Below are 23,100 nucleotides of genomic sequence, written 5' to 3' on the forward strand. Positions count from 1 at the left end.
TTCCCCCACAGCAGTCAGGCACAAAAACAGACACTGCGATGAGTCACGCCAGTGGCATACCAGATTTAAAAAAAAAAAAAAAAAAGAAGGAGGAGGAAAAAGGGATATTGGGAAAATGAGTAAACACAGACTTTGTCAGGGAAGGAAATTCCAGAGTTGAAAAGCCTCTGTGGGAGGCACATCTGAGACTGCAAGCTGGGGATTCCTTCATCTGTCTGTTCCTTCCTTCCTTCACTCATGTCTTTCATTCAATAATTATCAGTTAGCTCTCTATCACACACTGCAAGAAGCAGCGGGAATACAAAAGTGGGAAAGCCACAGGCCCTGCCCTTGAAGGCTTCTGAAAGTAGGAGAAACAGAAGATATCACTAATAATTAGAATAAAGTGGAACAAGGGCAAAGACTAAGACACAAGATGGAGGGGTGACACAAAGAAGAGGGGAGGGGCCAGGAAAGGCTTCTCAGAGGTGGAGATTCTTTAGCTGGGTCTTTAAAGGAGGGTTAGAGTCCCCCAGGCAGTGGGGAGTTGTGCCTGTGTGTAGGGACAGGAGTTCCAAGGAAGAGGACAAAGCACCAGAAAAGAGCGAGAGGTCTTTGGGGACAGCATAGAGTTGCACAAAAGAAAGGGAGTGAGGTGGGCAGAGACCTAATGTGGGAGGACTTCCTGTGTCATGCAGAGGAGTCTGGATTCCACCCTGTAGGTGATGAGAAGCCACTGAAGGGTTCTAAGCAAAAGCAAGGCACTATCTTACTTGTGGTTGAGAAATATCTTCCTGGTATCTTCCCAATATCCAGCCTTGAGGGGCGGATTGAAAGGGGCTGAAAAGTGGGAGGATGGCCTTTTCAGATGGTTCAGGGGAAAAGCAAGTGGCAGGTGGCTGGAGAGAAGGAGTCACTGAGTTTAGCTCCAGTCCCCAAAGGGCATTGTGGACCGGAAGAATGCGGCTCCAAGTCACTTAGTCTCTTAGAGTATCAATTTCCTCATCCTTAAGATGAAGGAAATGTGAACGACAGATAAGGTCCCCTCTTGCGGCCAGCACGAGACAGTTTATCACGACCTCTCCTGGCAGACAGTGGGACCTCACCCAAGATCCTGGAAAAGTGTGGTGCAGCCAGGTGTGGAGGAGAGGGCGAAGCGCGAGCCCCACCATCCACCCCACCGCGAGCGCCAGCCCAGACGGCCGTCCCCAGCTCCTCCTTCTTTCCCTGCCTAGAGGAATTGTTCAGGCCACAAGGAGGAGGTGGAGTGGAGGGTCCTCTTAGACGCCCAGGCGTCTAAGGCCCTTGCAGTCATGGTTTGACTCAGTCACACGGGAGTACCATCAGCTTTGAAGTCACAGGGGCCTCTAGCAGGGCCCCTTGGATCTGTCACCCTTGTCTATTTCTCCTCCGGGAAGCTCTAGTGAGCAGCAGAGAGAATACTTCAAAGGGACTCCAAAACGCCAAAGTTTATCCTCGATTTTGGATCAGACAACTCTGCGATCTTGGACAAGTTAGTTCAAGGCGCTCAATAATCCGGGCAAAGGACAGCCCCGCCGGACAGCAGCCGGCTCCCTTCGACACCTGCCCTCGTTGCCGCGCCACATCGCCTTTCCCCACCTTTTCCTTCTTGGTCCGAGGCGCCGCCCGGAGCCCGGGCAGGCGAGGCTGCGGAAAGCCGGGCGGCGGCGGGTTGGCTGGGGCCCAGGGCGCCCCCGCGCGCTCCCTCGCCGGGGCTCCCGCCTCCCTCGGCCGCGCGGGCCCGCGCTCGGGTGCAGGGAGCCCGCGCCCACAGCGCGCGGCGGCGGGAGCGGCGCAGCCCGCCTGGCCGGGAAGGGGCGAGCCGGGCCTCCCGCGTCCAGCTCCGAGCGTCGCCGGCGCCTCTGGGGTGGGCAGCGCCGCGGGCCTGCCCCGCTGCGGCCCTCTCCCAGCCTCCGGCGCCGCTCCGAGGCGCGCCAGCGGGCCCCGGCCAGGCGCCTGAGGCTCCGCGCCCGCCCGGCTCTCCGTACGCCCGAGCCCGCGGGGCGCCCGGGCCGGCGGCGGGGGCTGCAGACCAGGGCGGGCCCAGGGCCCCCGGCGCCCGCCTCCGCTGCGGGTAGCCGCTTACGTCAGGGAGGCGAAACCCAGAAGAAGAAAAAAAGGCACGAGGGCGGAAGGGGAAAAACTTTATTTTTTCTCTGATTCTCTGCTGGGGCTGAAGCGAAGGACAGCCGACTGCGCCAGCGCGGGCTTCCCGGAGAGAGGCGGGCGCGACCCCAGCCCGCTGCGCCGGACGAGCTGGGCCCCGGAGGCCCGAGGGGGCGCCCGGCATGTGGGACCCTCAGGACTTTGAGCGCCACTGGCGGGCCGAGTTCCCCGGGGAGGAGGCCCCCGTCATGCGGCTGGACTCGGTGCTGGACATGGAGCGGGAGCTGGAGCGCTGCAAACTCAACCTGAAGCGGCTGCAACAGGTGCTGGCCGAGGAGAAGTTCAAAGTGTCCTACCTGCAGGCGGCCCTGGCCGGGGAGAAGCGGGACCTCGCCGGCGGGCCCCTGGAGGGCGGGGGCGGCGGCAGCGCGGGAGAGGCGGCAGAGGGGCCGGCGCCTGCCGGGCCGGAGCGCGCGCCGCCACCGCGCCGGGAGGAGGGCCCCGCAGGCGGCGGCGGCGGCGGCGGAGACCCCCCGGGCCCTGCGCCCCCTCCCCCGGAGGCGGCCGCGAAAGCCGAGCCTCTCTCCTCCGTGTGCCTGGACCTTCCCACCTGGCCCGGGGCGGCGGGGACAGGGGGCGCCGTGCGCAGCTTGACCGCCGCCATCCACCAGCAGCTGCTGCAGCCTCGCCTCCTCTTCACTCCCCGGGAGGACTGTGCGCCCCCCGGCCACGATGGCACGGTTCCCAGCGCCCCCGGCGAGGAGCTGTCCTCCAGGACCCACGAGGGGCGGAGCTCGGAGGAGGGAGAGCCCGACGCCTCCGGCGCGGACGATGGGGGCGACAGCAGTGACCACGACTTCGAGATGGTGGAATTGAACGAGAAATTCGTCCTCAGCCACTTGCTCGTGGCCCCCTACCGGCTCGGGACCCGAGATGAGGCAGAAAAGCCGGTGCGGGCGTGCAGCCCCCATCGCTGGATGCACCTGCTCCCCGGGGGCTGGCGGCAGCAACGCCGGAGCCACGACCTGGAGCAGCTGGAGGCGGAGGCCAAGGACGGGCGGAGCTCGCCCCTGGCTGCAGAGGAGCCCCCCCGGCGCGGGGCTCGCGAGCACCTCCCCCCGTGGCGGCGCAAGCGGTTCCTGCGGGTGCCGGAGCGGGACTCGCCCAGCCACAGCTCGCCCGAGAGGGGCAGCGACTGCAGCCGCAACAGCTCGGACCACGAGGACGGCTCCTCTGCAGGTAGGCGCGCCCCTCTCTAGATCCCTGCCTTGGCATCCCGGTGGCTGATGGCCGCTTCCTACACCCCTCCCTGGCATACCTTGTTGGTCCTGTTTAATCTCAGGCGCCTGGGAAGAAGGGAGATAAGATTTGCTTGTTTACCTTGAAGCCACTTGTGGGACTTTAAAAAAGATCTTGCAAAGTGATTTCGGCTTGGGCGAGTTTATGAAAACAAGCGCTGTGCGGCTGGCACGGGTGATGGAATGGTGCGCTGGACCAGAGCACGGAAGGAATCTTTCGCTTCAGGCCTCAGCCTTTCTGCGCTGTTGCAACATCACCACCCCGTCCCCCTCCAGCTGATCCTCCACGGGTCGGTCAGATTCCTTTGCCACACCGAGAGCATCCTTCAGTGCACAAACTCCAGTGGCTCCCCATTTTCCCCCAGATTCCTTGATACGGAAGTCGAAATCTTGCACTTAATTTTCTGAACTTCTCTCTCATCTTTCTCCAGCCTGTATTTTGCATGCAGGTCAAGCTGAAAGAGCCTCTCACTCAGGGAAAGGTCCATCATCCTCACCAGCCCCTCCCTTTGCTGACTGCCCCCTTCCTAGAAGGCTGCACCTGATCCTCAGCTTCCTAGGAGCCGAGGAGCCTGCCTGGGAAGGGGAATAGAGTTTTCAAGCTGGCCTGGTGCCCAGAGATCATATCTAGTGCAGTGCCTTCATTTGATAAAGGAGGAAACCGAAGCTCAGAAAGATTAAGTGCTTGGTGGAGTGAGCTGAGACCTCCACTGGGGGCTCCTGTCGTTGGTTGTTTCCCCTCACGTCTGCGCTCTCTTCTGAGGACAGGACCTGGTCTTAGCCATCTTTGAATCCCCTTGTGGTAGTCCCCATGGTGACTTGCACATAGTAAGAGCTCAATAAATTTTTCTTGAATAAATGGATGGTTGCATTAAACTGAATGTCTCCCAGCCAGCCAGCTCCTCATAGGTCGGGGAGTAGGAATGAGGCTAAGGAGGAAAGGACAGATAGGGATGTGGGGTGGCCTGTGACTCCTTCCTTGCTGTCCCAGGGACTGTCAGGGCCTCCTCAGCCACAGGGAAAGCATAAATTGGTGTCTGGTTGGGTGAAGCTATGACCAGGAACTTAAGATGCCTTCCTGCTCAGTGAAGGAGATTAAAAAAAAAAGAAATCACCGATGCTGGGATTGTTCCAAAATCTCCATTATTAGATCTTATCTAGGTGGGTTTACATTTGAATGAAAAACTGTCCATTTTGCTAAAAGCACATTCTGAAGGTTCCTTGAGTCATCTGTCGTGATCAATTACACTTATTCATTAGCAGATATTGGCTGCTTTTCCCGTAGGTAATACTTTTGCTGCCCATGCCAGTAATATTTTTATGTGCCCCTTTAACTTAAAGGAAGAGTCTGAAGATTTCACTCTAGTGCCAAGTTCCAAATGCCCTCAGTGGAGGCTACCCAAGTGGCCCAGAGGTGCTTCCGAGCTGGCTCCAATCCCACCTCCCCCCAGACCCACATCTATCACCCTGCCAGGTGATCCCAATGCACTAGATTTTCCCTAGGGAGTGATGTTTATTTCTGTGCTGTCTCTTCTTTCCTTCAGGGCACTCTAGCACACAGAGCACGTTGATCAGATCAGGAATTAGTGTTCCATCTGTCCTAACGAATTATAAAACGTGACCCCTCAGGGTGGACCAACGGTAAAAAAATTCTCCCGCCTCTGGGCTGAAGACTCCAGCCAGGGCACATGTCTGTCTTTGGCTAGCAGCGTCTGGGCTGTGTTTCAGGCCCCATTCCAGGACCCCTGTGCAGAGCAAGCTTGTGTAGGGAACCTCTGGACAGCTGCCTGTGGGAGCCCCGCCTCCTGTCTCCGGAACCTCCCCAGTGAGGAAGTGAATGGGGGTGGACATGCAGATGCATAGGTGCATGCACACACATCCACTCATGCCTGTACATGTATACACATGTGCACATATTCACACACATGTGTGCATGTGCTCATAATCTAGGAGAAAGAGCCTTCAAACATACAACAAGGCACTACAGTAGAAGGATTAAGGGCAAGGGTTTTCACACTGGTGGTGACAGCCCACTGAAATCAGTGCAGTGGGGAGTGAAAGCATCGTGAGGCCTTCCTCGGCCACTGTGGCTGGCCTGCATTCTTTGTCTCCAAAGCACGCACCCAATTACCACCTCAGATGCTGAGACTTTGCATGTGGCTCTTTCACTCTCTCTCCAGTAAAATGCAAGCTTCAAGAGGGCAAAGATTTTTGTCTCTTTCATTCACCTATGTAGCCCCAAAGCCTAGAACAGTGTCTAACACATGTTAGCTGCTCCCCACGTATTTGTTGAATGACATCCTTTTTTAAAATGGGATGGAATAGAATAGAAAACATCAGTGTGCACTGCGCATGGCAATGATGAATGTTATTCTTTTTAAAATCTGTGTTTAATTATACAAAAATATGTGAGTGTATACTGGGTCCTGTTGTAGAATATTCTACGTACAGGTTCTTGCTATGGGTTGGACAAAAAGCATTGAAAATGCTGATAAAGACCATGGGCTCTGAAGCTAGACTGCTTGAGATGTTGGGAAAAGTTATTTGAATTTTCCGTGTCTCAGTTTTCTCATCTGTAAAATGGGGCTAATAAACACTCTTCCTTCGTACCATTGACATGAGGAATAAATGGGATATTATTTCTAAAGGGCTTTGAACAGGTCCTGGCACATAGCAAGCACCCCTCATGTTAACTAACCACGACTATAGGTTGTCTTCTTTGAGTTGACAGTTCAGAGCTTCCCCTCCCGGGTCATTCTGGATCACAGACGGGTTGGTTTTCTGTGGTGTGTGTGGTTTTTTCTAGCAAGGCTCCAGCTCTTTCTGGCACCTTCCAGGCAGCAGGGCAGGACCTGAGGCAGAGTGTAATCTTGGCTCTTGAGGATCTCTTGGTGGATTGGCCCTGATGTTGTTCCTCTCTCTCCACCAGCAATCACGGGCATTATCTGTGTTCAGAGATCTTCAGCCGAAGGTCAGGTTTTATTGGGCAATCCAGGCTTGCCTTTGTTTGTCTCAGGGTTTTAAGGAGAGAGCGCACTGAGGCCTCTCATAAAAAGGCCCAGAGGCAGAGGTGCTCCCCTCCTTGGAAAGGGGCCTGTTTCTCTTAGATGAGGCGCAGATCCCCATCCCAAGACACATTTGGGTTTTTTTTTCTACCCCTTGTAGCCAAGTTAGAGTTTAAATAAGTTAGAATGCCAGTTCTTTTAGTATGTTCCTTTTAGCACCTTGTAGCCTTGGTAGCAGGAGAGACTAGGCCGTGTTGGTGTGGTTAGAAGTGGAGGCTGAGGGTGGTGGTGTGAATGTGGTGGGGCTGGCAGAGCTACAAGGGGCCACGTTTGGGTCACACGTGCTGTGAAGACATCCTGTGTGTGCGCTCTGGCTCTGCCCCTCGCTGGGTGTGAGACTGGGTGTGGTCAAGCCACTGACCTCTCCTCAGTCTCTGGCTGTTAGATGGGCATAATGAGAATATAGCTAACACTTATTGAGGGCTTACTTTGCGCCAGCTCCTGTTCATAGCATTTTACACAAGTTAACTCACTGATGCCACGCAACAGGCATTATTCTTATTTCCGTGTTACATATGAGAAGCTTGAGGCCCAGAGAGCTTAAACCACCCTGCCTACGGTCACCAGCTTAGAAGGATTTGAACACAGACAGTCTGACTCCTGAGTCCGTGCTTTCAAATACTAAGCTATGCTGCCTCAAATAATAGCACCTACTTCTCAGGGTAGTTATTAAGATTAAATACAATAAAATATTTTAAAAGTTTAGCTAAGCGCCTGGTGTACAGTGACCATTAAGTGCATACTTAATGTATGTGTGTATGTCTACATATGTGCATGCATTATTATTTTCTTTGTCACTAAAGTCCCCAGTAGACCCCGGTCTGTCTGCTGCTGAGGTCAACCATTAGGGCAGCTGCCTGCCGATGGGGCTCCTGGGTGGATGTGGCCTCATAGGTGAGCAGACCGCCTGCTGGGTTTTAGATCTCCCCTCATCAGCTGGGTGCTTTTGGGCACTCTGTCTGCATACAGAGACCATGTATTTTCCCTTTCACGTTGACATGCTTCTGTGCCACGCCTGCCATAGAGGTTGGATGACATGTCCTTTTCGGGGTTCCATGCATTCCTTGTGCACACGTGCCCACCTTGTGGACCAAGGTGCTCTCTTCCAGCAAAGCCCAAAGGTGGGTTTTAGAGTCAGGCATCCTTTCAACTGGCAGCAACTATTCATCTGCTATTCTGGTTTTAGTTCAGATGACAAAGTCAATATCATTAATATTTTAAATCGGTAGCATTTTCTCCTTGCGTTAAACTTTGCTCAGTGGAGGACAAGTGGTCTCTCTTTTTGCTAGCCCTTGAAATTCATTCACTCATCCGTTCCACTCAACAAGGACGTATCGAGATCTTACTTAATGCCAGGTCTGTGTTAAGGGCCAAAACTGCAGAAGTCAGTGACCCACCTTTAAGGTTCTCACTGGTTATTTGGCTCCTGGGGTAGAAACCATAGGTTTTTAGATAAAGAAACAACTTTCCAGCAGGCAACTTGTTAAATCCTGAAATGAGTGACTAAGGGCTTATTTAGAACCTCAGTGACATTTGAGAGCCTAGAAGAGAAGTGGGGCTACTCCTGCCCCTCTTCAGACAGATAAGGACCCTGGAACCCTAAAAGTAACCTCAAAGTCACACGCTCATGGCCCTCAAGGCAGGGCTAGGAGCCAGACTTAGGCTCTTTCCCTTATTTCCTAGAGTCTTTTCTTGCCTGGAATGTTAAGCAGAGAGCACTAAAGATGTGAGTCCCATCAAAGTCATAGTCACTCGAGCAGCAGAGCACCTCATTTAGCCCCAGCCATCTCAGTGGGTGGAAAGTATTAGTCCCATTTTATAGATGAAGGTGCCGAGGCTAGAAGAGTTAAAGAAATTTATCCAAAGTCAAACAGCTGGTGGTGGAGTCAGCATCTGAACTCAGATTAGTCTTACAAAGCTGACACTCTTTATTTTATTTTATTTTTAAAATTGGCACCCTAGCTAAGAACTGTTGCCAATTTTTTTTTTTTTTCTGCTTTTATCTCCCCAAATCCCCCCGGTGCGTAGTTGTATATTTTAGCTGTGGGTCCTCCTAGTTGTGGCATGTGGAATGCTCACCTGATGAGCGGTGCTGTGTCCGCGCCCAGGATCCGAACCAACAAAACCCTGGGCCGCCGAAGCGGAGCCAGCGAACTTAACCATTCGGCCATGGGACCGACCCCTGACACTCTTTAAATTCCAGCCTATCATGCTGTCCCAGGCCAGCTGTAGAATTCCTGACTTCTCTCCTTGGGAGACCCTGCCGTCAGCTTCTGCCCGGTTGCAGATGGAGACTTTTTATTTTTAATCTTCCTGGGAAATGCATTTCCTACTGAGGTACTCATGTTACCTAGCTCATTTGTATCCTGATGGGTTTTTGCCCCTTCCTGGTAGTGACTAATGAGATTTTGGCTCCAGGAAGCATTCCTTGTGTTCACTGGATGTGTCTGAATAACTTAATTCAAAGTATTGAATTTTCAGCCTTAGCTGTGATAGAGTAATTTTTTTCCATTCCCTGTTGTGGAGAGATATTAAGAAACTATTTGAGACACATGAGCCAGTGGTTGGCTGTGTATCATTTGTAACTGGAGTGGACGTTGCCTCACTGTTTGCTTGAGTCTTCCGTGCGTGCCTCCCTCCCCCCTCCCCCATCTCTTAGCACCGTCTACACCTCATGAGCACTTCGCCAGCGGCCCGGAGGGTGTGGGTAGGTTTGTTTAACAATTCCTTCCTCCTCTACGAGTAGTCAATGCAACCAAGCCCGAAAACTTTTCTATTCTCCTCTAGTCTGTTTTTCTTGTTAAGAGACTGTTCACAAAGCAAATGGACTCCGGATCTTTACGTTTTAAAGTCAGGATCTTCATACACTTTTCTGGCTTTGAAATAGTGGTACGATATTTTCCACATTTGAAAAATGGAGTTGATGTGACCCAGCATGCAGGGTTGTGAAGCTTCTGTGGAACAAGTTACTGCCCCTCTCTAAGCCTCAGGGTTCCCTGTCTGCCGAGCGGGGGTGATAATGAGAGGCCTCTGTTCTAGACTTGTGAAGCCTGGGTGAGAGGATGTGTGTAAGGGGCAGAGCACACGGCCAGGAAAATCAGTGTTTAATAAAGCTTCGATGGTGTTCTTGTTACTGTTCCAAGTCCAGGAATTCTCAGTCGGCCGGTCCAGGCCACAGCTCTTATTCACGTCTCTTCATCCAGTGAAGTTCTCCAAGCCTCTTCATCTGCCTCTTTCTCTCCTTTCTTACCCCATTCCAGGTCCAGAGATATTTTGTTCCTCAGAGGGAGACAAGCTTTCTTGGTCCTTTGTGGTTCTTCCCCGGTCAGGCACTGTCTCCTCTGACGTCTGCAAAACCATCATCTGACTTCTCTTTGTTTCCTACCCTCTACCCACTTGCTTTCATCAGTGCTCATTCCTAGTAGCGTCTTTTCCTGTGCTCTTTCTGGCATTTGAGATGCCCTCCCACCTCCACTTCCCCAATCGCAAAGCCAACTCTTCCTTTAAGGCCTAGCTTTTCCGTGGAAGCTTGTATTGGTTAAGATATGAGTTTACCGCATGTGACAAAACTGAAAAAAATGGCTTGAGTAAGATAGAGGTTTATCTATCTCTCATGTAAAAGAATTCCAGAGGTAAGCAGTCCAAGGAGAGTATGGTGACTCCATGATCATCAGGAATTCAAGCTTCTTTTGTCTTTCTGCTTTTCTGCCTCAAGATTGCCTCAAGGTCCAAAATAGCTGCTGGAAGTCCAGCCATCATATTTATGTTTCAGACAAGAATTAGAAGAAAGGGAAGAAGGACTTGAGAGTGAGTGGTAGCTATTGGTCTGGCTTTTAAGACACTTTCCTGGATGCTTTTCTTGACAATCTCTGTTTAGATCTCATTAGCCACCTCTAGCTACAAGGGAGGCTGGGAGATGTAGTATTTTATCTAGGCATAGGGCCACCTCAAATAAAACAGAGGCTTTGTTACAAGGAAAAATGGAAGAATTGATATCGAGTAGGCAACTAGCAGCTTCTGGCACAAGCCTTTTCCAACTACTACAACCCATCTTGTGGTTCTTAGAGTGAGCCCCACGCTCGCACAATTGTCTTATTGTGCCGTCTATTAATTCATTGACCCAGCGAACAAATAACAACTGAACCACTGCTCTGTGCAAGGCACGATGCCTTTTGTATGTTTACTGTGAAGTGTTGCTCTCAGACCAAGAGGTTAGCTGGCTCCTTGAAAGCAGAGATCATGGCTTATCCTTCTTTTTCTCCCTCCTGGCCACGTGGCAGGCTGTTGATAAGTACCCGGCTGATTCTGGAATAGTCACAAGTGAGAAACTCAATGAAAAAAATAAATTCCTTGACTTGGTACTGTGCTAGACAATCCCGGTTGTGTCAGGTTTGTTTTTGGTTCGTTCTGGTTTTGAGGCACCACAGCCAAGAGAGCGGGGCATAAGTCATCTCTCAACATCAGGGCTGCATTGTAGCCACACGGACTTACTTGTCCAGGTGTTGGGGTGGATTTGGCTATTTTGGAAACTGGGCTCTGTTTGTATACCAAACTAGAATTCTAAGCAGAAATCTCTGTGCCCAGCTGACTCGGCCATGGCTCTGTCCGTGTAGCTGTATTTACACCACGTGAATCTCCCTTGTTATTCTGCGTCGTGTAGCTGCAGAGTAAGTCTGCAGTCTTCCGCAGAGAGCATCCGCTTCAGGCCGCGTTCCTGTCTTCCTATCTGATCCTTGCTCTAGTCTGCTTGAGACGAGACTGTCTGAAGGGAGGTTGCCTAGAGCTCATGTCACATCTTGCCGCTGCTGAGAAAATGATTGTTTCAAAATTTTTATTGGCGCTTAGGAGGAAAGGACCCAGAATATATTTAGCACCTACTCCCTGTAAGGCACCGTGTTAATGCTTAACCTCCATGATCCTATTTGATATTCAGAACTGTTCTGTTCTTATTATAAAGTAAGAACTACTGTTCTCATTTTGCAGAAGAGGAAACTAAGGTTCTGACTGGTGAATTAACAAGCCTAGGTTTCCTTAGGGCAAAGTGGTGGGGTTATTTTTTTCTCCTATTTTAAAAATTAATTAATTTTATTGAGAGGTAATTCACATACTATAAAATTACCCTGTTAAAGCCTACAGTCATGGTGTTTAGTATATTCACAAAGTTGTACGGCCATCACACTCCAATTTGGACCATTTTCATGGGGCAGGGGGTGCGGCTGCTTTTGAGTCTAGGCTTCTCTTACGACTGTGCCGTTTCCTTTTCTAATTTCCCACATGCAGTGATTTAAAATAACTAGACCAGGGGCCAGCCCCGTGGCCGAGTGGTTAAGTTCGCATGCTCCACTTCAGTGGCCCAGGGTTCCCCCGGCACGGACATGGCACGGCTCATCAGGCTGTGCTGAGGCGGCGTCCCACATAGCACAACCACAAGGACCTACAACTAGAATATATACCGATCTGTTAGGGGGAGAAGAATGAAAAAAAGAAAAAAGAAGAAGATTGGCAACAGATGTTAGCTTAGGTGCCAATCTTTAAAAAAAAAAAAAATTAGACCAGATGTGGGGGAACATCAGGGCCCGTTTGGGTGAGATATGTACATAAAAAGACCATCCGCTCCTTCAGTCACTTCCCATCGCTGTGATGGTCCAGCTGCCCCTTTGAATTGCTGTAGAACCGGCTGGCCTCAAGTCCTCTGGGCCTCGCCCCGCCTTCTTTGTGTTTCCTGGACTTGGGGCAGGGGGCAGAACGTCCCCAACTTGAGGTTCCACAAGCCTGCCTCCTTCCTGCCCTGTGGCTGTGGTTGGCACGGTGAGAGGGTCCCCTGTTCAGACCTGTGTCTTGTTTGTCTTGGTAGCCCCAGAAAGTGACAGTGCCTGCCATATAGGAGTACTCCGTAAATGTTCCTGAATATCTAGACGTCATTTCATCACCCCTGACCTAAACCACTGCATTAACCGATTCTTCTGCCTCCAGCTTTTCTCCTCCAGCCCCTGGTTATCTCCCACATTAAAGACAAAGTGGTTTCTCCAGCTCCTAAATCTAATTAGATTAGACTGAAGTGATCGGACAGGCTCTCTGTCCCTTTAAAAAGCTTCCTCCCCACCCCCACCCCCACACCAAGCCCTACCTAGCAACTGCTACTTTCACACTACTGGCCAACATCGCGTCACATGGCCATCATCAGTTGCAAGGAGGACTGGGGAATGAGGAGTTTTAGCTCTTCAGCCTCTATTATAAAGAGTGTTAAGGGAGAGGGACCTGTGAATGGCTGTTGGAAAACCAGCCCAGCGTCAACCCCACAGACCGCCCCCTGACCTTTGCACAGGCACTCAATGAGCAATTATAAAACGGTTTGAAATGGTTTGCCTGTCTTTCCCGCCCCCCCCCCCCCCCCCCGCACTGGATTCTAAGCCCTTCAAGTGTGTGTGTGTTAGAAGGGGACCACTGCTTTTAATTCTACGTTCCCTGCCCCTAGCACGATGCCGGCGTGTTGTATTTATTGAACAATTGAAAGAATGACTGTACATTTTCAAGTAAGAAATCTGTGGGATTTGGAATGCCTGGGCAGACTATGGGGGGGGTCTCTTTAAAGAAACGTTTCTTTTTCTCCTCCTCCTCTTCTCCTTCTTTGCCTTTATCTTCATCTCTTTCTCCCCATTCCCTTCTTTTTTTGGACCAGTAGGACTAATTGATAGGACGTATTCCAGAGCTGTGATTCTCAAGGGCTGTGGTGGGCTTTTCAAACTTCATAAGCCTCAAGGTGATTCTGACCTGTGCCCTTCTAGCTTGCTGCCATGTCCGCCTGCCTGACAGTTGAGAACTTGCCATTTTGTGCCTGTCTTCCTGATGGGAGTATGATGTTTACTGAGGTGGGCAATGCAGAAAAAGGCTGATACTTCAAACCTGGCCTCCCCAGCTAATGGAGGCCTGTGCTAGTCCTTAGGGCTGTAAACTGAATATTTTGGTTCCCCTTTGCTTTCCAGGAACATGGTAGGTAGGGTTACATTCCTGGTTCCCTTGAAAGTGGGTAGGACTATATGCCTAGTTCTAACCAATGAGTTTCAATGAAAGTGATGTGTGCAACTTCTGGACCAGAGCATTTAATGCTGGTATGAGACCCATTAGAGCTCCCTTTTCCCTTTGCTACTGCAATGTACAATGTTCCGGATGGTGACTGCTCTGTCAGCCTAGGTCCTAGAGGGAGGGCAGTACAGAGCAGGGCTCCCAGTCAACCCTCAATGGACATGTAGTAGAGTGAGAAATAAAGCATCGTTATTTTAAGCCACTGAAACATTTGGTGCTGTTTGTTACTACAGCATTACCTAGTTTATCCTGACTGATACAGACACCTGACATACTCATACAGAAGAATGGCTCTTCTGAGCCTCAGAAATCAAATAATTTTCCTCAAAACCTCTAAGTTCCTGTTTCACTAAGGCCAAATGATAACCATGGCTGTTTGTATGTGTATATGAGAGGGTGGGTCTCAAAAATGTGAAAAAAAAGTGTTAGAAATGGCTAAATTATTCACCATTGTTTCATTCAGTGATTTACTAGGATTTATAAAACTCAATAGCAGATTATATTCATGGCTAAGATTTTAACAGAGGCTACAGAGCAAAGGCAGCAAGAAAAATCTTTGTATCTACAGACTCCAGAGTGGGCTAGCCCAGGCTTTTGGTGTCCTTCCTTGTCCGAGGCCACACAGGAGCGCTTTCTGTCTACTAGCAAACTGCAAAGACGTATGTGGAGTGTCTTCCGCAGAGAAAATCTGTTTGAGTCTCAGGGTTTGAGACTCTTGTGGGGAGCTGGTCACATAGGCATATCTGTTAAACCACCAGCCATGGCAACCAAAATTAAGAACCTGCAAGATGAAACCAGATGTATATTACCAATCTTGATGTTTGCGCAAAGGAACCTGACAAGCCTTTACAACACGGTCCACTGCTCCAGGGGCGAAATCATGAAATCACTAACATAGTGAAAAGGATCCTAGAATTAAAAGCCATGGAAACCTTTTTTTGTCCGCGATGTCATTTATTAGTACTGGAGCATATTAACTTTATTTGTCAGGGTGGAAGGCCTAAATGTCTGATTGCCCAAGTCTCTGAGAAATGTGGTTTCCTTGGGGATTTTGCACATTTGGAATCAGCGTGACACTCAGAAAAGTTCCGGAAGTGCAATGCAATTCTCCAAGTTCTTTGTTAATTAGCTTTTGGGGCCAGCCTCACAACTTACTCACTATTTACACCATTATTTCAAATCATAAGGAACAGGCTTGTAAACAAAAGTTTGAGACCATTGATCTGTAATTTGGGGATATCTGACTAGTGTTTAGGAGAAGAGGTTTATATTACTCACATACTTTAATCAGTACAGCACCTGAGACAAAGTATTAGTGTTCCCATTTATAGTAATAAGTCTAGAAACATGGAATCACTTGCCCAAGTCACATAGCTACTAAAGGACTGAGCTAGGATTGGAACCCAGCTCTTCTTGGGGTCAAAGTTGGTCTACTCCCTCTCACCACCAACTCTTTTTTTTTTTTTTTTTTGAGGAGGATTAGCCCTAAGCTAACCACTGTCAATTCTCCTCTTTTTGCTGAGGAAGACTGGCTCTGAGCTAACATCCATGCCCATCTTCCTCTACTTTATATGTGGGACGCCTGCCACAGCATGGCGCCAAGCGGTGCCATGTCCACACCCAGGATCCAGGCAGGTGAACCCCGGGCCACCAAGAAGCGGAACATGCGAACTTAACCGCTGCACCACCAGGCCAGCCCCTCACAACCAACTCTTACTCTCTCCCTCCTGCAGCTCCTCATCTCTGAAATAAGGTGATCAGAGTAGATGGCTTTACAGGCCTCACTCTATGAGCACCAATAAGTGAAATGAGCTGGGACGCTCTACTGACTAATGGTTAAGAGCCTGTCTTTGAATCAGAGGAAATTGGGTTTGGATCCAGGCTGTAGGCTGCTTGTTTATTTTGTGCCCTTAACCAAGTCACTTCACCTTTTTATAAATCTATTTTCTTTTCTGTACAAGGGAGATGATTATCCTTCACCTGGTGTTGTAAAGATTAAATGAAATAATATACAGGAACTATGCAGCACAGGGCCTGGCATATGGTAAGCTCTGTGTAAATGTAGACAGCCACTGGTATCGTGGTTGGGAGCAGGCTTTTCTAGGATCGTATTGCCTGGTTTCGAATCCCAGCTCTGCCACTTAACTGCCATGTGATCTTGAGCTAACTTAAATTTTTTTTTCAATAGTTCATTTTATTTTTTATTTTTTTAAGATTTTTTTTATTCTTCCTTTTTCTCCCCAAAGCCCTCCAGTACATAGTTGTGTATTTCAGTTGTGGGTCCTTCTAGCTGTGGGATGTGGGATGCCACCTCATCATGGTTTGATGAGTAGTGCCATGTCCGTGCCCAGGATCCGAACTGGTGAAGCTCTGGGCTGCCGAAGCAGAGCGCACGAACTTAACCACTCGGCCATGGGGCCAGCCCCTAACTTAAATTTTTTGTGCCTCAGTTTCCGTATCTATAGACTGAGGGTGATAATAATATGATATCAACACCTAATTAAGTGGATGCGAAGATTAAATAACTCAATATAGAACAGCACCTGACACACGGTAAACAGTGTGAGTTGGTTAATTTCATTGTTATTTTCATCACAGTCATTACTGGTTTGGCCACATGTGTTGCTCAAATAGACCGTAAGGGTGAAAAATGGTATCTTGCTCATCCTGTTGCCTGGTCATCTCCTTAATTGAAACCTGAGGCTTCTGGAAATCCTGCAGTTTGAATAATCTAAGAGCTGGGTTGGCGGAGCATCCAATTACGGATGCCTCACAGCTGCAGCCTGGGGAGGAAGGTGAGGCCTCCACTGTCTGGCTGAGGTTGTGGTCCTATTATGGAGAAAGCCCTGCTTTGTATGCAGCTGCTTTGCCTTCGTTTGGCTGCATAATTGCGCCTTTTTGTTTTATTTTAAAGCATCTTGTGGAATTCGGAGCCCTCTCCCGCTGACAGCAGCGGAAAGCCACAGAACGTCCTGTCTCTAATGAGCCTCGCCGACGCTCTGATGGTCCCACCGAGGCCGCCAGGCCCGTGCCCGCATCCACAGGCTCCCTTTGAACACAGGCCACCGCGCCAGACTTCATTATGGGGCTCCCTGAGCACCCCCAGGATCCCCCACGCCTGTCCTCATTGTCTCAGAAGGGCACAGATTTGCTTCCTGAATGCTGGGCTTGTTGGTAACCTTTGTAGGCTGACAAGAGGAAACAGAAATTAATTATTCCTATCAGCCGGCCTGAAGGAGCTGTTGTGTGCAGAGTTGACTCCCCTCTGGCGACCAGACCCAGAATTCCCCAGGGCCTTTGGACAAGCAGAAGACAGTGTGGTCCTTGCAGACAGCTGCTCTGAAAGCAGGGTTGGCAAGTGGCTGGCCCAGGGCTACATGTAGTCTGCTGATATGCTTCGTTTTGGGCTGCAGAGGGTTAAAACAAAATTGAAACAATTTAAAATCAGGAGATTTTACATAAAATCTAGATTTCTGGCTTTTCTTGAAAGATGGGACGATCTACAATACATGTAGAAATCCTCAGCTAGTGCTGAATAGCTGACCCTTTCAGCCCAGACGTGATTTCACGAATTGCTTCTGCCTAGTCCCTTTGTCAGCTCACACTGTGAGAGGTGTGTTTATAGTCTAGTGAACAGAGCAAGATCCTGGAGCTGGGCTGCCTGGCCTTGCAACCTGGCTCTGCCACTTACTAGCTGTGTGGCCTTAGGCAAATTGCTTACACTCTGTGGGCCCCAGTTTCCTCATCTGCAAAATGGGGGTTGTAATAGTCTATTTCACATATTTGTGAGAACTAAACGAGTTAGCGTAAGTGCTTAGAACAGTGCCTGTCACATCATAAGTGCTGTGTAGGTGTTAATAGCTACTAGTATTACACCACCTGCCTAGTGTTTTAGGCATTTGAGGTTATAATCCCTGTGTTAAAGAGTCTTCCCTAGAAGAAAAAAATGTATTTCTTTCCTAGTGTGCCTCAACCCACTAAACCATTTACTCCGTCCTCCTGCCCCCCCTCTCAGCACCTTGGACTGTAACAGAGGAGTGCTACCCACTGTAACAGACCAACTCCGGCAGGTCAGTGACTTGGGCCAAGTTTCATCTGGTTCACGTGACAATGAATGTCGGGTTCCAGGTGGGCAGGTTTCCTCCCTGTGGTCACTCAGAACCCAGGCTCCTCACGCTTGTGCATCTGCCCTCCTCTAGGTTCTCAGCTGTCAGAGGGCACTGGGGGAATAAGAGAGTGAAGACACGCTTGCTTCTGAACTGTCTTAGCCCAGAATTGATACCCCTTTCTTCTGCTCATATTCCACTGGGAAAGACGAGGCACACGTCCCCTCCCAGATGCAGGGGTCTGGGCAAGTGTAGCCCCCAACTGGGCAGCTGCTCCCCAGTGACAACCCTACTCTGGGGAGGGGGCTGGGGCAGGAATCTTTGGTGGACCCTCAGCTGTCTTTGCCACCACAGTCATATTAAGTAAGCCCCAAATCAGCATCTCCCTGGACCTGTTTTCTTGTTGCTACTTTTACTCTGTGAAATGTTTCTAAAGGTGACTGCCTTGTTTTTGTTTGCTTTTTCGTTTGGTTTATTTGGGGGAGAAGGAGAGAAACAACCATTTTATTTTTAATTTTATGCTTCAAATTTGTATATACCACAAAAGCATTGACTTAGGATATCAGAATTAGATTTGGGCAATAGTATTCACCTGAGTTACTTATCTGGCGAGAAATACAACTTAGCCATTGTGCTTATATATACACTGCAATAGCTGCCAAATGAGAGGAAAAGAGACGTCTACAATCATAGTTTTTATATTCAAATCTTAAATCTCCTTTTTCTTCCTTTAATTTGGGTTAACTGTAGATATTTAGCATTTATCCTTGTTAAGGTAGGTAATTTAAACTTGTTAAGGCAGTTACTCATGGGGTATATATATATGTATGTAATAAAATATATACACACAATATATACACATATATACATATATATTATATCACACAATATATATACATATATACACACATATATATTATGTGTAATATATAAAAATATAAATATATTTATATGTATAAATATAAAAAAATGTAATAATAAAAAGTCCCACACAGCATTTCACATCTCTTCAAAATAGAAAGAATCTTATCCTGCTTTTTTTAACCAGTTTGTTTCTTTGGAACCACAGAGCCTGTCGTCTTTGAAGAAGTAAGATCACTGTGGGGTTACGACAGCATCTTGGCTGCAGTTTTCACACAGTCTGGGGAAACTAGCACAGAAGAAGTAAACATGAATTAGGACAATGACCTTCAACCTCTGTGACCATAATTCAGACTCAGTATTATCTCTCTGACTGACAGCTTTCTCAGTCCCCCCAAATCAGTCTCTAGGGAAATCAGTCACAGGAACAGTGTGGAAGGAGAACCCAGAATCTGCAGTTTCATGTCTGACCACTTCCCAGCCTGACTCGACTGCCACTCTGGCACATTACAAAATCAAGAGGTTTTAGAAACGGAGAAGTGGAAGTAGCCAGCTTTCTCCCTCCGTCCCGGGGCGGCAACTTGTTTAGTGCCATGTCTTGGAGAAAGATCCATGTTAGCACAGACTCTGTGGCTCGGTCTCGTGGTCAGATAGGTTGACTCTTGCTGAGTCTTGGAGACACCATTCAAGGATTTGCTGGAGAATTTCACACTCCTTTAGCTGTTTGGCAAAAGGGTGAAAAATCTCCTGAGTCGAAATCGTCATCCCAGATATGGCTCCTCTTCCTGTCTTTTCTTTTTTTTTTAAAATTTTATTATTACCACACAATACCATGTAGCCATCAACAATCATGTTGACTTTTTTTTAATTAAGATTATGATAGTTTACAGCCTTGTGAAACTTCAGTTGTACATTATTGTTAGTCACGTTGCAGGTGCACCCTTTCACCCTTTGTGCCCTCCCCCCACCCCCCCTTTCCCCTGGTAACCACCAATCAGCTCTCTTTGTCTAAATGTTAACTTCCACCTATGAGTGGAGTCATACAGAGTTCGTCTTTCTCTATCTGGCTTATTTCACTTAACATAATATCCTCAAGGTCCATCCGTGTTGTTGTGAATGGGACGATTTCATCCTGTTTTATGGCTGAGTAGTATTCCATTGTATATATATACCGTATCTTCTTTATCCAATCATCAGTTGATGGGCACTTAGGTTGCTTCCACGTGTTGGCTATTGTAAATAATGCTGCGATGAACATAGGGGTGCATGGGACTTTTGGAATTGCTGATTTCAAGTTCTTTGGATAGATACCCAGTAGTGGTGGGATGGCTAGGTCATAAGGTATTTCTATTTTTAATTTTTTGAGAAATCTCCATACTGTTTTCCATAGTGGCTGCACCAGTCTGCATTCCCACCAACAGTGTATGAGGGTTCCTTTATCTCCACAACCTCTCCAACATTTGTCACTTTTTGTTTTGGATATTTTTGCCATTCTAACAGGTGTAAGATGATATCTTAGTGTAGTTTTGACTTACATTTCCCTGATGATCAGTGATGATGAGCATCTTTTCATGTGTCTATTGACCATTCATATATCTTCTTTGGAGAAATGTCTATTCATGTCCCCTGCCCATTTTTTGATCGGGTTGTTTGATTTTTTGTTGTTGAGCTGTGTGAGTTCTTTATATATTATGGAGATTAACCCTTTGTCAGATAAATAACTTGTAAATACCTTTTCCCAATTAGTGGGTTGTTTTTTTGTTTCAATCCTGTTTTCCCTTGCCTTGAAGAAGCTCTTTAGTCTGATGAAGTCCCATTTGTTTATGCTTTCTATTGTTTGCCTCGTCTGAGGAGTTATGGTGTCCGAAAAGGTTCTTTTGAAACTGATGTCAAAGAGTGTACTGCCTATATTCTCTTCTAGCAGACTTATTGTTTAAGGCCTAATCTTTAGGTCTTTGATCTATTTTGAGTTTATTTTTGTGAATGGTGAAAAAGAATGGCCAATTTTCATTCTTTTACATGTGACTGTCCAGTTTTCCCATCACCATTTGTTGAAGAGACTTTCTTTTCTCCATTGTAGGCCCTCAGCTCCTTTGTTGAAGATTAGCTGTCCATAGATGTGTGGTTTTATTTCTGGGCTTTCAGTTCTGTTCTATTGATCTGTGCACCTGTTTTTGTACCAGTACCATGCTGTTTTGATTACTGTAGCTTTGTAGTATGCTTTGAAGTCAGGGATTGTGATGCCTCCGGCTTTGTTCTTTTTTCTCAGGATTGCTTTAGCAATTTGGGGTCTTTTGTTGCCCCACATGAATTTTAGGATTCTTTGTTCAATTTCTGTAAAGAATGTCATTGGGATTCTGATTGGGATAGCATTGAATCTGTAGATTGCTTTAGGTAGTATGGACATTTTAACTATATTTATTCTTCCAATCCATGTGCATGGGATGTCTTTCCATCTCTTTATGTCGTCATCAATTTCTTTCAGGAAAGTCTTGTAGCTTTCATTGTATAGATCTTTCACTTCCTTGGTTAAATTTATCCCAAGGTATTTTATTCTTTTTGTTGTGATTGTGAATGGGATTGAGTTCTTGAGTTCATTTTCTGTTAGTTCATTGTTAGTGTGTAGAAATGCTACTGATTTATGTATGTTGATTTTATACCCTGCAACTTTGCTGTAGCTGTTTATTATTTCTAATAGTTTTCCTATGGATTCTTTGGGGTTTTCTATATATAAGATCATGTCATCTGCAAACAGTGAGAGTTTTACTTCTTCATTGCCTATTTGGGTTCTTTTCATTTCTTTTTCCTGCCGAATTGCTCTGGCCAACACCTCCAGTACTATGTTGAATAAGAGTGGTGAAAGTGGGCACCCTTGTCTTGTTCCTATTCTCAGAGGGATGGCTTTCCGTTTTTGTCCATTGAGTTGGCTGTGGGTTTGTCATATATGGCCTTTATTATGTTGAGGTACTTTCCTTCCATATCCATTTTATTGAGGGTTTTTATCATAAATGGATGTTGACTCTCTCCATGTCTTTTTATCTCGATTTAACATTTGTTTCATTCTGCTTCTTATTATGCTGATTCCAATGTCACCCTGACCTCACAAGGCTTGCTGAAGGCAGGGACTGGCTTACGGTGGTAAAGAGTGCAGGCTCTGGGGCCAGCCCAGTGGCGCAGCGGTTAAGTTCGCACGTTCCGCTTCTTGGCGGCCTGGGGTTCGCTGGTTTGGATCCTGGGTGCGGACATGGCACCGCTTGGCAAGCCGTGCTGCGGTAGGCAGCCCACGTATAAAAGTAGAGGAAGATGGGCATGGATGTTAGCTCAGGGCCAGGCTTCCTCAGCAAAAGAGAGGGGGACTGGCAGTAGTTAGCTCAGGGCTAATCCTCCTCAAAAAAAAAAAAAAAAAAATCTCTTAAGAGTGCAGGCTCTGGAGCCAGAGCTACTAGCAGTGAGGACTTTAAAAAGTTATTTCACCTCTCTGTGCCTTGGTTTTCTTATCTGTAAAATGGATGTGTTGATAGCATCTACCTCCTGCAATGTTGGGAGGATTAAATGAGGTAATCCCTTCAGCACGATGCCTGACACATAGTGAGCACTCCATGATTGATAACATGCTATTGTTCACCCTCTGGTTTCCTAGCATCTGTCACAGTGGCTTATGTGTCTACCTGCTTAATGTTTGGTGATTTGGTCATGTCTGCGGATTAACCTAAATGAACAATTGAGGAAATTACTCAACTATTATTCTTTTACTTCTGGAATAATCTGGATAAAGAACTGCAAGTTAGAATCCTCCGCAGGAACACTGTAAAATGACAGATTCCTGGTGCCTAGCCCCACTGAAGTGGAATCCCAGTGGGTCTGTGCAAAACCTGGAGTCTATGTTTTTAACAAGTCCGGGGGATTCCTAGCAGCCAGTCCTGTACCCCACAGTTGGGCAGACCTTGCTGAGTGCTTCCGGTGAGGTGGTGGTCAATGTCTGGCATTTGTTGCTGTTTTTCATGGGCACTTTTATCATTTGTTTTATTGAAAAAGAAATTTTATTACAATTGCCACCAAATATGGGAAATAAGGTGAGGCTATGTACATTACATCCCTTTTTTTCCAAAATTTTTTATTGTGGTAAAATACACAGAACATAAAATTTACCATCTTAACCATTTTTAAGTGTACAGTTCAGTGGCATTAAATGCAGTTGCAATGTTGTGCAATCATCACCACCATCTGTCTCCATAACTCTTCTCATGTTCTAAAACTGGAACTCTATACCCATTAAACAGTACCTCCCCATTCCCCCTTCACACTGCCTCTGGCAACCACCATTCTACTTTCTTTCCCCCTCCCCCCAAGGAAGATTAGCCCTGAGCTAACATCTGCTGCCAATCCTCCTCTTTTTGCTGAGGAAGACTGGCCCTGAGCTAACATCCGTGCCCATCTTCCTCTACTTTATATGTGGGACGCCTACCACAGCATGGTTTGCCAAGCAGTGCCATGTCCACACCCGGGATCAGAACCAGCGAACCCTGGGCCACCGAAGTGGAATGTGCGCACTTAACCGATGTGCCACCAGGCCGGCCCCCT

The 23,100-nt window shown here is 47.9% G+C and overlaps 1 protein-coding gene across 1 annotated transcript in view; it reads left to right on the forward strand.

Moving 5' to 3' along the window:
* The first annotated feature begins 2,166 nt into the window (after positions 1-2,166).
* Positions 2,167-23,100, forward strand: part of ABR (ABR activator of RhoGEF and GTPase) — a 179,176-nt gene continuing 158,242 nt past the window's right edge. Inside the window, exon 1 of the mRNA XM_001504257.7 lies at positions 2,167-3,345. Coding sequence (XP_001504307.4) covers positions 2,289-3,345 — 1,057 coding nt within the window. The 5' untranslated portion in view covers positions 2,167-2,288. The remainder of the gene's footprint in view (positions 3,346-23,100) is intronic.

This window comes from Equus caballus, chromosome 11 (genome assembly GCF_041296265.1).
Source record: "Equus caballus isolate H_3958 breed thoroughbred chromosome 11, TB-T2T, whole genome shotgun sequence".
NCBI lineage: Eukaryota > Metazoa > Chordata > Mammalia > Perissodactyla > Equidae > Equus > Equus caballus.